The sequence below is a fragment of the Tiliqua scincoides genome, chromosome 3 (assembly GCF_035046505.1).
Source record: "Tiliqua scincoides isolate rTilSci1 chromosome 3, rTilSci1.hap2, whole genome shotgun sequence".
NCBI classification, from domain to species: domain Eukaryota; kingdom Metazoa; phylum Chordata; class Lepidosauria; order Squamata; family Scincidae; genus Tiliqua; species Tiliqua scincoides.
In genome coordinates this window covers 139,491,006-139,508,161 of record NC_089823.1, presented here as the reverse complement: position 1 = coordinate 139,508,161, position 17,156 = coordinate 139,491,006, and the positions used below count along the sequence as shown (strand labels likewise).

At 43.4% G+C, this 17,156-nt stretch overlaps 1 protein-coding gene across 1 annotated transcript in view; it reads right to left on the bottom strand.

The window, feature by feature from the left end:
* LOC136645137 (heparan-alpha-glucosaminide N-acetyltransferase-like) overlaps positions 1–17,156 on the bottom strand; it is a 141,952-nt gene that overhangs the window by 31,097 nt on the left and 93,699 nt on the right. The window contains exon 11 of the mRNA XM_066621382.1: positions 12,520–12,606. Coding sequence (XP_066477479.1) covers positions 12,520–12,606 — 87 coding nt within the window. The remainder of the gene's footprint in view (positions 1–12,519; positions 12,607–17,156) is intronic.

The window sequence follows — 17,156 nt, the reverse complement described above, 5'->3', positions numbered from 1 at the left end:
TCTGTAATAGTTGCATGGAGCAGCACCCTTTGAGGGGTGGACAACAGATGAGCCCTCAGACCATCTGTCTGCAGCCCTCTTCAAGCTACCACTCCAGTGGGCACACTGATCCTCTCCCAACTGTCGTCCTCTTCCAGCAATTTGGAAGGGGACTGCAGCAGTGGTAGCCTCTTTCTCCTTTCAGCACTGCTGGAAGGAGAAGGGGGGAAGCTGCTGTGGTTCCAGATCACCCCTCTCTACCTATTTGGTACTTGTAAAGCAATTAGACTGGGACAGGCAACTGAGAGTTCACCTGCCCCTTCCTTTTCCTTATGAATACTGCAACAAGCAAGCTCCCTGCTGCATGCTACTTTGGTTCCCAGCATCCACTGCTCCTGTTCATCTCAAAGAGAGGCTGCACACGGTTCCTATTGTAAATAAAAGAAAAGGGGAACAGGGGGAACTGCCCTGTTCCCTCATCCATGGGATGTGTGCATGTGCACATAGAGGCAGCATCTGGAGGGATTCAGGCAGCAAGGGAGTATGCACCACTCCTGAAAATTTCACAATGCCTTATTTGCCCAACAAGCAGGTTGTTGCCGCACCACAGGTGCTGTACAAATAGTACAAAGAAAGATTAGCATTAAACACATCCCTTTAGACTGTGATGTAATTCTCACTGAGATAGCAAACTTGTATCTTGGTTGTATCACGTCAGACTGTATGCGGCAATTCACATGATTGAATGCTCCTCCATTAAAAAAAAATCCCTCCATAGGAAAAAAACTAGCATGTTGGGGTATAAGTTCTCCTCCCCAGCTCTATTCATCCAGATCAATCTAGTTAATTCAGGTGTTCCACATCATGGGTAGAGGGTCTCTTTGGCTCCAGAATTTATTAGTGCAAATAAACACTGCACATGTGGGTTAGAGGCAGGTTTAGAGACCATGGTGGCTTGGGGATGGGGCTTACTGGCACATTATCCCCCCACCTGACTGTTCATGATATTAATGTCTGACATACTTTTTTTCTACATTCTGGACTTTTTTTAAAAAAAAAATGTGCATTCAGTCATGTGAACCTCTACCTTTTAGTCTGAAGTAGCTAAGAACTTCCAATGCTGGGAGCTCAACACATACAGTACTCAACAATCTTCTTTGTTCCATGCAGATTCTACCCCATCTGGAAAGCATTCTGGTTGCTTTCCCATACACCAAGTATTGCCTACACACTTGGAGTGCTTTGAGTCTCTCTCTTTGTAATGATCCCAGAATCTTCTCCAGGGGTTCCCTGAAATACTGGTGGTCCTTAAGAAGTCCCAGTCCCATTTGCATCATGCATTGTTATTAACTAAATAGCTTCTGCTACATTTTATCCTAAGAGGCACAGTATACATAATAAATCTTGGCGGAAGAAAGTTAGCAAGTTGAAAATCCAGATTGCACATATTCATCAGAGATAGGTGAATTCAAGAGGTAAAAAATTCAAGAGGTAAAAAAAGAGCAGAAAACACAATTTCTGATGAAATACTGAAAAGCAAAATGCTAAGGACATAAAAATAGAATAGCATACAGTATTTATCATAAAAACATATCAACAAATAATGGGAGTTTCTTCTTTCCTAATTAACATGTCACCTTCCTAACATTTTCAAAGCATTAATTAATTGTTCAGATAGATATTGATTGACAATTGAAAGTTAGTCAAAGCTACCTGGGGGTGAAAAGTGGTGGAGGCATGAACATTTTGCTGCCCAAGTGCCACTCTCAAACAGATCCAAAGTAGTGAGTGACTCTCTTGGCCATCAGAACCAAAAATAAGAAAAATAGTAGGGGATGAAGGTGTGTGTATGTGTGGGGTGTGTGTATGAGCATGGTGTGCAAAAGACAACAAAAGAAAAACAGGAGAGCAGCAACACCTGGGTATGATCCCAGGAGGATTGGGATCAGATCTGGAAATAGGCCAGGAAACTGGTGTTAGCTGTGAGTGCTAGTGGACTGTTAAGCGATTGGTACCATTTAGGCATGCTCAAATGCTCTATCAGAAAGTGATGTTCTATTAGAAAGTGTTTTTGTTTTTTAAAACTTATCCTTGGCAGTGCCAGCCCTCCAGAGCATCCAGGGAGCTTGTAGACCCCTCTGCAGGACTCCCACCCCTCAAAACTCCTGTAAGTAGTGAAAAATGGCCATTTATGCTTTTGCAACTAAAACTGGGAGCAGCTGTTTTTCACTATTTAAAGCAGTTTGGAGGTGCAGGGAGCACCCCGGCGTTGCCACTGGTAAGTTAAAAAAAAAAACCTTTTGTCCCCAGCAGCAGTGCGATCATGTTGCTGCCTTCACCATTGCCCTGCCCCTTAAGGGGGCAGATACAGGGCTTCCCTGGCTTGGACATCACAACGCCCCATTTTGGGACCTTCTGATATAAGGGTAAAGGAACACTCTGCCTCTTATAGAGGCTTAGTTCTTAGTTCTTGCAATCTGCTACATACTGCACTGCTTCCTCCTTCTAGATCCTTGCTACCGACTCATGCTGTTGCTCAACATCTTTTCATCCCAGGTTGGCCCCACTTAGTATCTTGCTTGGAATAGCTCGTGGCCCATGCTCCCCCAGGACAGCACAATAAAATCTACCTTATTTGCCCTAGAGTAATTTGAACAACAGTAAAATACTTTTAATAATTACAATTATCAAAGCAAGGCGTATTGAAGCAATTTCCAAGCAATGCCATTGGCATTACTTGGAAATAGGCTGCTGACTAACATTAATGTTCTTTTCTCACTGGAAACCATGTTCTTTAGGACATATCTGAGAAGATCTGATCTTCTGAATACAACCATGTGAACATTTAGTCTCACAGCTGTCTAAATGTCCTTTCACAAAATTATACGCCTATCTTTAAGACAGAATGCAGAAAGGCATTTGAAAGAGGGGTACAGTTACTTTCAAAGGTGCCTGCCAGATTTTTCCCTTCTCCTTCATCAGATATACTTCTTTTGCAAAAGGACAGTTAACAGCTGATGTAATTTCCTGCCAGTGAGAATTCAGAATGAATACAATTAAAGTCACTGCAAGTAACATAGCTTATCATCCCCACTTCCCAATCCAGCACGGCTTTATCTCAATTTAGGAAATGTAGTTTTTTTCATTGTGCAAAAGGATAAAACGACTGATGTTGTTAGCCACTAACTTCCAACAAATACAAAATAAAAAAGATAGCATTGATTTGCTGCACATTAGTTTTAAAATGATTTCAGTATATGAAATCAAGATAAACTAAGACAAAAGACACACTGAAAACCTACTGCCTCACAATTATTTCAGTCTGCACCTAGTAAATTCTCCCATTATACACCCACGGCAGGGCCTTTGGCTGCTAATGTTTCTTCATACATTATTTCAGAAATATACACAAAGGTTATATTGCTTAGATCACAATCCTATACACGTTTACTATACAAGTAGTAAGCACAATTACCATACATGAAGTAAGTCCAACTATGTTCAATAGTCTCAGGTAAGTGTTGCTCCCAACATTTAACTGAAGGGCTACAAACAAAGTGGATTCAAAGGCTATTTATAAATAAATAAATACTGTTAATAATTATAATATTTCCTTACCATAAATATTGTGCCGAAGTTTTATTTTCAATTACTGGGGGGGAGGGACACCCTGCAAACAATTCCAGTGCTCCAATTTCCCAAAAAAGTTATCTTTGCCCTCTTGGGGCATAAAATGCAGTGACCCTAACACTGAAAACATTTCAGAAAAGAAGTTTCAGCTCTCTACTTTTCATAGGAAAAAAAAAATCAGAAAAATTGGTTGGAGTATTTTCAGCACCCCCCCCTTCTTACCAGAGTTGAGTTTATGTGACTCAGCTTCAATATTTAGCTTAATCACTGCTCGCCATTTTGTTTTTTTAATTCACTTCACTCTGCCAGAGATGTGAGTCACCACTGAAATTTATAATTAAAATGATCTAATGAACAAATTGATACCATTCCTATGGGGCTGGCCCATCAATGAGGTGAGCTGAAAACATCACTTCAGGCAGCGTGCTAGCAGAGGGTTCCCCATTCCCTATGCCCACCCATACCCTCCTGCACCCTACTATCTATATGGAATCTGGCTCTCTCTGCTTCTTCCATACAAACACATGAGAGGATGATGAAGACAGCTTATTTCCCTCCTTCCTCCACCACTTCCTCTACTGGCTGATGGAAGGAATGTTGGAAATTCAGCATTCCTTCCACAGCTACTATAGGAAACAGTGATGGCAGCAGACATGGCAGTGCTAGATTCGGAGAAGGGAGGTAAGTGAAATGAATGGGTGAGGTAGCATGCCTTCCTCCTCAGAATCCTCACAATGATCTATCCTGCTGCCACTTCCTCTAGTGACTGGCAAAGAAAATGGTGGGAGTAGTGCAACAATCTGAGGAAGGAGGTAAACTCTCCTAAGCTCCTCTTTGAGCTTGCAAAGATCTGGCCACTAGACAGGTAGGTGAGGAGACCTGCCTAGCATGTGCCATCAATTGTGCAAGCTTGGGGATGTATGCACTTATGCACACTGGGAGTACAGAGTGGCAGAATTGAGAAGGAGGAGGCAGAATTGGGGAGAATTTGAGTGGCAGCTCAACACAAGCCACCCCTGCACTCCCATGTTGGTTTCTTTAATGGACCTACAAATTTACATTTACAGAATGTGTATAGTAAGTGCATTTGCACCTGGCCTCTTGCTGTAATACTGAAATTCTGTACATTGAAGAGCAGGCTTTTAGGACAAAACTTCAATCTGACTGCAGCTAATGGGCATTTTGCTTTAATGTTACCAGGAAAAAAATTATTCCAGTCCTAGCAATTGGCAAGGCTGAAGTGGCGATGAGGCTGGATTCTGTTAATCAGCAGTTTTCACTCAACAGCTAGTAGCAAGTGTGAGAAAAAGGCTCCCTTCCCAAACTGTTTTCCATATACATAAATAACAATCCCAATTTTATGCTTAGGGAGTGTGAGTGAGAGTTTTTGCCTGCTGGGCTACAGAAAAACTATAGACCATCTAACTAATATTGGCAGCTCAAATGCCACTTGATTGCAGCTGATGGTGGTATGTTTTCAAGCAGAACTCCCTATAGGAACAGAGTTATGAACAAAATTAATCTGAACTGCAAGCTTCAGTTCAGTTATTCAGAATCTCAGCATGGATTTTCTGGAAAAACAAGTTTAAGGATTTCAGATTTAGGAACAAATTTGGGATTTTAAAGATCTTAAGAGCAGACTTTTTTTTAAAGCAGATTTATCAAGCTAATACAGTGTATTGGCATTTATTTGCTAACTTCGAATGGCCTTACATACACATGGTGTAACAATGCAATAAATCTATTTGGCTTCCTTGTCAGTCAGTAAAATACATTCATTTTTAAATCATAATGTTACTTCTGAGGTTTGCTAATCTAATATCCAGCAGAATGCAGGTCACAGGTAGACTATCTGGGCTAGAACTATGAGCAGGGCGATCCATCCATTAGGGCGAAGTGATGCAGGTTTTATTCGCATTAGGTTACAGTTGGTCAAGAGGGTGGCAGATTTGGGTTGCCCTTGACCCCATCTTACCACAACCTCCCTCCAGTCCACCACAGATACAACCCATATTGACCCACTTTTTGCCCGCTAAAAGCAAGCAGAGAGGATCACCTGCTTCCTCACCTTATAGTTTCTTCAAACATGGACATGCAGGACTTCCAGTTTGATTTACAGGGATCACACGAACAAAGGAGCATTCATGTGGTCCCTTTAAATCAAACATGGAAGTCTTGCATTTCGGTAACTGAAGAAACCACACAAGGAATGCAGAAATGGTTGCTTTTTAAAAAATTGTGCAGAGGTGTTAGATCCAAGGCATTATCAGGGGTGTGTTCTGAGTTGTGCCATCACTGACCATTAGTTTGGACTGAGTACCAGTAGTTTGGATTCGTAATTTGTGTCAAGTTCTGGACAAGGTCCAAAAACAGCGAGAGAAGTGAAACACAGTCAATATTGTCTCCGAAACATGCAAAGCCCACCAGTCATGTGCAGATACTGCCATCACAACAAGGGATGTTAAGAGAGCCCCAGTGTTACAACTGCAACCTCTCACAAAGATAGCTTGTTGCTGGAATAGTTACTAAGCAAATCTGCGCCGACAAGATCGAATAGTATCAGGAAACGGTCTTGGTCCTAAGTTTGCTGTCATAATAGGGCAGCAGGGCAGGATCACCAACAATGCAGAAGAAGAGAATTTAAGAAATTAAACTGAAGTTAATTTTTATTGTACTAGTTTCTGCAAGGGGATATCATTTCAATTTTTTAAAAAGGCTATTCTCAATCGAGGCGAAGGAAATTTGGTAAAGGAGAGCAAAACAATATCCTAAATTGGAATACTTATTATGCCCCTTTTCACAATTACATTTATAATATTAACACTGCCATTAGAATGCCCCTAGCAAATATCAAATATGTAAGCATTACTAACTATACTCCAGTTAATTGCCATGGCTGCATAAGTAAAATGTCATAGGAAGCCAAGCCCGTCAGCATCAGCTGAGTGCCATCCATCACTGAGTTTTCAACAAATCCACCATCTTTCACAGGCGCAGAAACTGCTGTACTACTGGGATTTCAGACATCAAGAAGAATGCATTCTTAACGGTTCAGATATGAGAGCCAGCAATCTAAGTGCATACCAAACAAACACGGTCTAATTTTTTCCAGGAAAAAAAAAAATAAGAAAACAGCATTATCCTAAAATGGTACACTTCATCATCCCTAAACAGTATAATTGCACCCCAAAAGTACAAAATAAGCAAAGCCCTTACATTAGTAACACAAAGTCAATTTGGTCACAACTACCCAGATACAGTGAGAAGGCATATGCATGCAGAAGCAGGTTTCTGTGCACACAGCCTTCCTAGCTAGATGAAGGGAAACAGGTGCTATGCTCAAGGTTTCTCCACTGATATAGCCCAGCAGTATCCATCCCACTTGGATACATATCCAAAGCTATTATACAAAAGGGCACAACTCTTTCTCAGCCATTCTATGAGGGAGAAGCTGGATTTCAAATTCACAGGATTTCTTAGAAGAATCTGACAGTATAACTTGTTTACAGAATCAGTTCTAGTAGGAGAGCAACCCCGGAACCTACTTTAGCTACTGACTGATTTGCAAATTCAAGGGGCAAATCACAGGTTTATGAAAGCTGAGAGTTTTTCCACCCTAGCAGTGAACAAATAATGCCAAGTTTGTGATCGCCAGTGCATAAAGTTGACTGCTTCATTTTCTAAAAATGCCATGATCTAAAGAATGACCCACGGGTATATAGCAGGAATATCCTGGAATTCTTTGTCATCTCAGGAGAACAATCAGCCTGATATGAAAAGAATGCATAAAAGTTGTCTAGTTTCCCTGAATGGATATATGTGCACAGGTAAAAAAAAAAAACCTGTGCACATATATACATTCAGGGAAACTTTGCAGAAGAAATTCTGTGTTTTGGAAATATTAATTAGAACACTGCAGTAATATGGGGAATATATGCAGTTAGCTGCATAAACATTTCTGGAAAAGGTTAGGCGTTTCCAGACCTTTCTACCCTTCCTCCTTTTCAAAGTGCTGTATTTAACTATATGTTATCCAATTCCCATTGTTATGGGATTAGGTTTAACAACAAACATTTAGCGAACATTCAGCCCAATCTAGTGCCTTTGTTGCTTAAACAGACATTCCCTGCCAGACACTAGCTGGCTGCACAGGCTACTGGAGATAGACTGCCTCTTCTTTGCATTAAGGGCCTCTTTGTTGCATAAACAGACACTGCTGCAGGTTATGGGAGTCCTGACTGCCTCATTAAGAGCCTCTTTGTTGTGCTTTAACCACCTTCATATATGCGGTCTGTTGTTAAGTGGAAGGTTGTTAAGCAGCGGGCGCCTGTATTTACAACAAGGAGCTTCCACGGGGAGGGTGTTTTGGACCCAACCACATGGAATCCATGCACACACCACATGGATCATAACTGTTATCCACACAAAAGATGGAGAATCTCGTCCTTTGTACAGCCAGTGCAATCCACACCAATGAATCTACACTGCCAGAGCGGACACTCCTATATATCACATTTATAAAGATTTTGAGTGTATTTTCCCCTTCCTGAACTTATGGAGGCTTGTTGTGACAATCATTAAAAAGCTTCTCTCTAAAAGCAATAATTGGTTAAGACCAAAGTCTCAAGACCCTGCTGGATTAAAAAAAAAAACATTCTCGGCAAATTATACAGCAAACATCTGCAGGGAATTCAAGCCTGTACCATGATGTCAGGCAGCAGCTGTCCTGAAGGAGGACTCTGCTGAAAGGGCCCTGACAGCAAATGAGAAACATTGGAGGGGAAACAAGTCTCTCAGACTTGTTGTATAATCCTCTCCCTGTCTCTCCCAGCTGACAGACCCAACACCTCATACAAGTCCAAGAATTCACTGTGGTTGTAAAATTAGTGAGCAAGAGTCCCATAAAGTTGTAATGAGCTGAGCATTTCCAAATTCGACTGGTAACGTGCCTCTAACCGAGGGAGCCATAAAAGATTCCTTAAAAAGCAACATCTCCTTATATTAACAAAACACCCCATTTCCTTAAATATTTTGGGCAAAACAGGTTGTACTTTTTACTGGGGTTCTCCACGTTCTCATGACGTGCGGCATCTGCTAAATAAATTAATGTTTTCAGAAATGCTGGAAAGTAGACAAGAAAATATGCAGGATTCCTTTCTCTGCCATGAAAAAAATAACCCTTCTATTGACACATTTTGGGTTTGTTATACACAAAATGGCTGGACTGCCTTATTCTCACAAATTCAATATTAATAGTAATTAAGCAATATTAAGAAGGAGAAAGGCATGTCACTGTGGATATTGCTATCAAAGCTAAAAATTCCACACAGGCTATTTTGGATGCAACTTTTTTCTGCTACAGAAATTGAATATGTTACCACGAGTGCAAAAATGTACAGGGGTTCTGCAGGAAAGTTTCATAAGTGTGATACTAAATCCCTATAAGCTTCTACTTGCAGATCTATCCTTCAAAGTCTTCCTTACTGAGTCTAAAGAATAGTTGGGAGACACCTTAAAATATTTGGATACTAAATAGGTCTGGATTTGGCTAGTACAAGAATAGGAGGCTGCTGAGAAACTCCATGAAAGCTTAGAAGAAAGACGATCTGAATAATCAGTTTCTTAAAAATCCATTTTGCAAACTTCAGAAGTGTACTTCTTCTGGGGTGGAAAACTTACATCACGGTTGGCCCCCAAATAAATTTTATCACTGTGCCTGATAATATGATCTTCTAGAACTGTGAAGTTATTGTTCCCTTTCCAGACTGAGAGCCCAATCCTATTCCTCACTATGTTCTGCCATGCAGCCACACTGATGGAACGCACACTGCAATTGGAGAAGGCACACAACCAGACAGCCTGGAAGAGGAACGTAAATAGAGGGCTATTTGGAAAGTAACCTCCATTTGGCTTTTAAGAAAACAAGAATGAGGGAAAAGAATTTAAGACTGCTCAAAAGTTACATACCATGCCAGCACTTCACTTCCACATTATCTTCACCTAAATTGAGGCCACTATTGTATCCTGGGACAAGCTTTTGACTCCCCTCCTCAAGAAAGTTGCTGCTGCCTGAACAAGTCATACGTTATCATGGAGAAGAATCATGCCTTTTGTTTACAAAATGCAAGCTGGCTCTTGATGAGGGGAGACAAAAGTTTGTCCCAGGATACAAAAATTGCCTCAATTCAGGTAGAGATTACATAGAAGTGAAGTGCTGGCATGGTATGTAACTTTTGAGCAGCATTTAATTGTTTTCCTTCATTCTTGTTTTTTAAAAGCCAAGAGGAGGTTACTTTCCAAATGGCCCTCGTATTTTGGACTTACTCATAGGCCTCCTATCCATTAATGGGTCTCCCCAGACCTATGCCACCTATTTTACTGGCTTAAATTGAGGAGAGGCAGGTGCATGCCAGGCTGAAAAAAAACAGGAATAGCATCCTGGTGAACACTATTGCCTCTGGGGTCAAACCTCCTCCAGCCCCCAAACTGCTTCTGCTGTCACCTTACCTGCTGTGGAGCAGGCTGGGTCAGTGCGTGACAGGCGCACAGAGTTTTTGGCCATTTCCAGTGGTGGCTCCAATGTGCACAGCAGTGTCACAACAGTTGAGATGCGATTAGAGAACTTACAGAAGTGAATCTGATTCACTGCCAAAAGTCCTCTATAGGATTGGGCTGTAAACCAACCCAACTTTTTACATCTGACTAATACAGAAGTCTCTTTAGCCTCTGTGGTACGGTTCAAATGTAGTATTGACATGGGTTACATACCCAGGGAATGAAGTTGTGGAAACAGAGTGAAACATTTCCTCCGGGTCAAAGAACACATAACAGGCTCTCTCTCTTCCCCCCCCCCTCTCTCACACACACACTTTCCCCAAGGGGTTGCAAGGTTTTGTGTGTCCTTTTTATTTTTTAATCCAAATCAGCTTCTGGAAGCAGCAATCAGAATCAGAATTAACGCATGGAGAGGGGGGACTTATTTCTTTCCCTGCAGGTTATTTTTCTTATCAAAACATAATCTGAGCTTTATTGCCCTTTGGGAGAAAAGAAAAAGTACATGCATCTTATCCCCTGCAGAGCAAAAAGGGGTTCAGATAATTTTGATAAGATGAATAGCTGATTGGGAATGAAACAACACCCTCTACTAGCTTAAACTTCCAATCCAGATTGCAGCTTCCTGCATCTGCTTTTGGTGGTTAAAAAAAAAAAAAAACACATCCAAGAGAAAGCATTAAGATGATTGAACATCATGTGCAGTTTGATCCTGACATGCAACGTTGCCCCCCCCAGCAACTGCCCATCTTCCACAATTCCAGAACTAGCTCAAGTCCAGTGAGAGCACTACCCCTTCTCACCTATTACTTCTTTCTCACCTATGCATAGACGGATACAGAGGAAACCTTCCAAGTGTCAGAGACTCAGGGTCTGAACCAGGAATATCCTGGCCTGAGCATTTCTGTGAGTTACTTAAGCCCTGATCTGTTTCCCATGCAGATGCTGGACTGGTTAGGTCATTTGGGCTTGCAGGACCTCTAAATGAGCAACGTGGCCCACAAGGGCCAAAAGAGGAATAAGATCTTAATATCTCCAGGTTCAGACTAAGCCACCCCCATGCTTAATTTGTGCAGGCTCAGGGGAGCATGAGGTTGCAGGTGTTGGTGAAGCTAGTTCCCTGAAAGGTTCTGGCTTTGCGTGTGCTAACTCTGGGGTCTCCTGATCTGGGGGACTTTGTCTCTGGCTTGGACATATGCCGGCTAGTGGACTCAGGCCCAGACTCCAGGGTGAGTCTGAGGCCTGGGACAGGGATGAGTCTTCTGACCCAACAGATAGATACTTTATTTACGGTCATCCGACCAGCTCGTCACACAGCTCGTCTGTGTTGTTTGTGACCCAATAGCTTCCTCCTCCCAAGGCTCAGAACCTAGGACAATTATTAAGGTTATAAAGCCTTTTCAGGCACAGATAAGGAAGAGGAGTGTGCAAATTTGGCTCTTGTGACTGGCAGGTACTGTGACGCCTCTGGATTGGTCAGGCCCAGTCTGGTCCTCTTCCCTTGCCTGGTCAACAAATGCCTTCTTCCTGCTGCACTTTGAAGATCAATTTCTGCCAGCTCCATTAACAACTGATTTCAGGCACTCTGGGTTGGAAACGCACCCTCCAATTCCACAAACAGTCCTGATCCACGGAGCCACAGCTAGGATGAAGAATGGCAGCTTGCCTCTCCTATCTGCTAACTCAAGGGCATCAAACTTGTTTCATATAGTGGGCCAAATAGCATTCATGATGCCTGCTGAGAGCAGGAAGTGATGTCATTAACCAGGTCATGACCAAAAATAAGCACTTTTCCCAGCTTAGGCACTCATTAGCAGCAAATGACAGAAGAGAAAATACGTAAATCTTGATCAAGATATGGAGAGCCCAATTATCACATGGGCTGCCCTTTCAGCAGTGACACCTCAGCACAGCTCAGCAGCTGTGAACTGCTGGGAGAGTCTGAATAGAGCTTCTGTGGGCCGGATGCGGCCTGCGGGCCTTATGTTTGACATTCCTGTGCTAACTAGTCTGCAAGACAACTCCTGTTGGTACAAGAATAAACACTTGTTATCTACCTCTCTTGTAGCATCAAGCTAGCTATTTTGGCAGATCTAGAGAATTCTGGAAACTCCAGGTGGTCCAAACACTTACTCACTAACTCAGCCAAGGGAGGCACTCATCCTATGCTCTGTTCCATCTGACAACCCAATTCTTCCATAGCTGCCATCTTCCATGGCTGCCATTGTGTATGAGGAAGAAAATATGGCCTTCCAAATCCAACAGAACCTCTGCAGACAGTATATGAACCACAAAACAATTAACACAAGTATGTAGCAGGAGGTCACAACTGGCATTTTGTGTGCATGTTGCCATTACCTGAAGTCCAAAGAAAGACATCACAATGGAGTTGAGTGTACCCAAGACACCTTCAGGGTCAAAAGGCTGAGTGGTTTTGTACAGCTCCTGGCAATAAAGAACACAATACTTAAATAATTTTAAAAAATTATCAAGGCATGGCACACATTCAAGTTGCCTCAGGGCGCAATCCTAACTTGCACTGGAAACAGACAGGCCAGTGGGCCTGTGCTGTATACAGTGCAAGTTTGGGGCCAAAAACAGCACAGCCCAAGGCAAGGGGAAACCTTTCCCCTTACCCCATGTAGCGCTGCAGTAGCATCATGGGTCTACTCAGATCTGTGCCACCTGATGAGATGTCGAAGATCTGAGCAGCCTGGAGCTGCACTGTGCTGCCCAGGAATGGAGTCAAGATCTGACATAACTGTTGGATTCTGGCCCCGCATCCGGCTCCCCACCAGCCCACCCCGGAAACACCCACCCTCCCACCCCAAAACACCTCCCTCCTGTCAGCTTCCCTTACCCTTTAATCTTTTAAAAACCTTGGAAGAAGAAGGTAGTGCATGGATTTGAAAGCTACAATGATCTCTCCTTTTTTTGTTTTTTCAAACTGAACAGGGAGTAATTATGCTTTTTTCCCCAACTTCAGGCATTGCAATCCATCCTGCCTCTCCCCCACCACCATCACCACTGATATTTACCTTCCTGGAAGGTGAAAAAAATTACATCACCATCACTACTTTCCTCAAGTTTTCAAGATTAGATAAATTACAAACAAGCACTACTCTATTTAAAAAAAATTCATATGCCAATTGTATAAATGTGTTACACATCTGTGAGTTTTGAACCTGTAAACTTGTATGCTTTACAGCATCTGTTTGTCCAAAACAGCTTCAACCAAACAGTCACAAGGATGATGGGTGATAAAGATGGGGATTGGTTGAACTGTGGTCACTGTCACAGTGGGCATTGCTCAGAGCCTCAACTGGGGCAGACTGCTTATAGTTATAAGACCTAAGCTGGATACAAAGTACCTTTTGCCACAAGGTGGCTGCTCAAAAACACTTGGCAGAATGACAGCAGCCATATGGGAAGCTTATTACCTGTAACATCTAGCCACATGGTAAGGGGAATATTAGCACACACAGCACTATTCAGTCTTCATGATAAATTGTCTCTCCCCACTGCTGAAAACTAAAAATGATCAGCTCCTAGGGATGCTGTGAATATTTATAATTCATAGATTTCAGCACCAATATTGCATATCTATTTTTTGCAGAAGGTTTGATTTGGCTCAAGGACAGCCAGTTGCTGACTTTTACCATTGAGGAAATGGTAGGCTTACAGCCCAATCCTGAACTGCCCGGTGCACTGGTCTGCCACGGTGCCAAAATGGCTGCCATGGCATCCTCAGTGCACTGGGCAGCGACCGCCGGCTCCTCAGGGGAAGAGGACATTCATCCCCTTCTCTTGCATAAGCAAAATAGGTCCGCAATGGGACTACTTGACTTTACAGTGGTTATTTTGCTGGTGCAGAGTAACAGAGTCCTGTATTGGGCCAAGAGGCGCGACGCAGGGCTCCAGATCCAGTGGAACTGAGTTCCACCAGCCCTGCTCCCTCCCTCCCCCTGCCCTGGAATGCCTTCCCCTGCCTTCCCCCATGTACCTCTCCGCTGCCCGGTACTCCCACTCTGGGTGGCAGTCACCTGTCCTCTGTCTGGTGCTGGCTAAGCATGGGCTTGTATTGAGCCAGTGCCCATGTTGGCTGAGTGGTACATTTCACGGGCATGCCTTATGGTACGTTTGTGACACTGCATGTGATGCTGAGCCAGCGTGCACAGGTCAGGATTGGCCCTTAGTTGCTTACTGATGTATATAGTTTTTCTTAGTTGGTCTACAGAGAGAAATGTGACTATAAAGACTTTGTTACAAGGTAATGAAGCACCAACAAAATGTCAGATACGTAAAGGTCACAGAGCTATGGGAAGCTCTTGCAGACATTGTGTTGGTCTTGGATGTCTAAAGTGTCAGGTTAGGCAAGAATCCCTGCCTAGCACTGAATTCTCTTTGTACTCAGTAGGACTAGTGACCATCTCAGCTGGCATCCTCCTCAGTCTTGCCTGCTTGTTCTGGCAAAACAGGCAGAAGGAGAGCATGACCTTTGACTCATCCTGGTCATGGTTTTTAGTCTAGAATCAAGATAAAGGACAATGGAAAAATCAGGCACCAACAACTCATTCAAAGTCAAGTTGTAATTGCTGAAGATGTTTCTGGTGAGGGAGAAATGCTGATGAAAGGCCCAATCCTATTTGCTGTGCTGGCATCCATCATATACTAAGCCCAGCCAGCAAACTCAGGAATGGAGAGGAGTCCAAGCCATGTCCCATTGGCATAGTCAGCCCAGAACAATGCTGATGTCACATGCCGTTGCCAATCGCAGTGTTGGTGCCACCACAGCCCAGCAAAGCCATGCAGACACTGCCATGGCTGAACAGTGTATGCTTGGCCATTGCCCTAGAGACTGAGAAATATCTGCCAGGGCGCGAGTCCCTTGGGACACAATGCAGCATGACACTGAGCATGCCACAGAGGACCAAATTTACACCAGAATACATGGCTGAGGAGACCAGGGAAACTGCATTGCCATCAAGGCCCATGGCCACCATGTCCATAGCTGGGTAGCTAGAGCAGTGCCCACAGATGCCTCTGCCCACTAGACACCACCCACAAGATACATCATCTGCATGCTGCAGCTCAGCCTGCCAATGATTCCAGGATAGTCACACGCAGCATTAACACCTTAGCACATGCTATGCCACAAGCTAGTACCCTGCCAAATCACCTGTAACAAGCGTTGCCACCACCATGCCATGGTGAGGCTGCACATGGGATTTATGGAAGGGGGAATCCCACCCTACTCAAAGATAACCAAGACACTGCAGCTCAGTGATCAAGCACATCCTTGGCATGTACTGGACCAGTATCACAGCAGTAGTTAACTATCAGCACAACCCAATCCAGCACAATCCAGCAAGTGACTTGTGCCGACCCAAGGCATAGTCAGGATTGCGCCCTATGTCTGCTAGGATGTTGAAAGAGGCTAGGATGTTGAAAGAGGCGCCTCAGGGGGGACATGACTGAGACATACAAAATTATGCAGGGGATGGACAGAGTGGATAGAGAGATGCTCTTTACACTCTCACATAACACCAGAACCAGGGGACATCCACTAAAATTGAGTGTTGGGAGAGTCAGGACAGAGAAAAGAAAATATTTCTTTACTCAGCATGTGGTTGGTCTGTGGAACTCCTTGCCACAGGATGTGGTGATGGCGTCTGGCCTGGACGCCTTTAAAAGGGGATTGGACAAGTTTCTGGAGGAAAAATCCATTACAGGTTACAAGCCATGATGTGCATGTACAACCTCCTGATTTTAGAAATGGGTTATGTCAGAATGCCAGATGCAAGGGAGGGCACCAGGATGAGGTCTCTTGTTATCTGGTGTGGTCCCTGGGGCATTTGGTGGGCCGCTGTGAGATACAGGAAGCTGGACTAGATGGGCCTATGGCCTGATCCAGTTGGGCTGTTCTTATGTTCTTATGAAAGAGCTGCTCTCAGTCAGGAACAGCAGCACCTAACCTGACTCAGGTTGCAATCCTAACCACACTTTCCTGAGAGTAAGCCCCATTGAACAAAATAGGACTTACTTCTGAGTAGACCTGGTTAGGCTTGTGCCCTCAGTGGATCACTGATCTGATTCAGTAGTGTGTAAAGCCATCCAGAGTGAAATTTAGCCCCTCTCACTTGCAAATACAAGGTAGAGAAAGAGCAGCAACTGTAGCTGTGGGATTTTCTCAGTACACCATTTGTCTTAGGAGTGGTCTCTTGGTTCTTGGCTGACTCCACCATAACCAGGGCCGGAGAAAATCACCAGACTCAACGTCCTTTTGCTAGCTACTCTTCTTTCTCAACTGTCCCTTCTCTCCAATGTTCTGCTCTTGACAATGGCACCCTTGCAACAAGGCCTTATAAGTTCTAGAAGCCAACTGTCATACAGAATGCCTTCTCTTTGGCAGATGGCATGGCAGACTCACCACAGCCACTTTGAGGGAGACTTTTGAAGTGCCCTCTGAGAAAAGAAGCTGCTGATCAGGATCTACAGTGGGAGAAGACATTTTGCTGTCAGATTTTATTTTTGGTTTGTAGTCAAGGCATCCCATGATCAGAATCTACAAGCCACCTTGTCAGAAATGTTTATTTTGCTATCTAAGTCGATGCTGATCCACTGGTAGCCTGCCCACACCTACTTCCCACAGCAATTTTAGCTGGCACCAAATTTTTATCATGTCACAGGAAAACGTTTTCCCATAGTTTCACTTTTCATGAAATAGAACTTTTCAGATGTATGAGATGCATGCCACAATATAAAGTTACATAAAATCATCGTTTTTGGCTTTTGCGTGTCCCAAAGAAACGCGTATAATTTTATGCTTGAGCACATGTGTTCTGTAACTGCAAAGCCCTGACTGCAAAATGATGCCAACTTGATCATAGAACCCAGCCACTTGTGAATAGCTAATTTTTGCAGAAAAATACACTTCCAGGCCACCGACCAGAGACAAGAGGGGTCTCCAAGTTGACCATCCCTCATTCTAGACA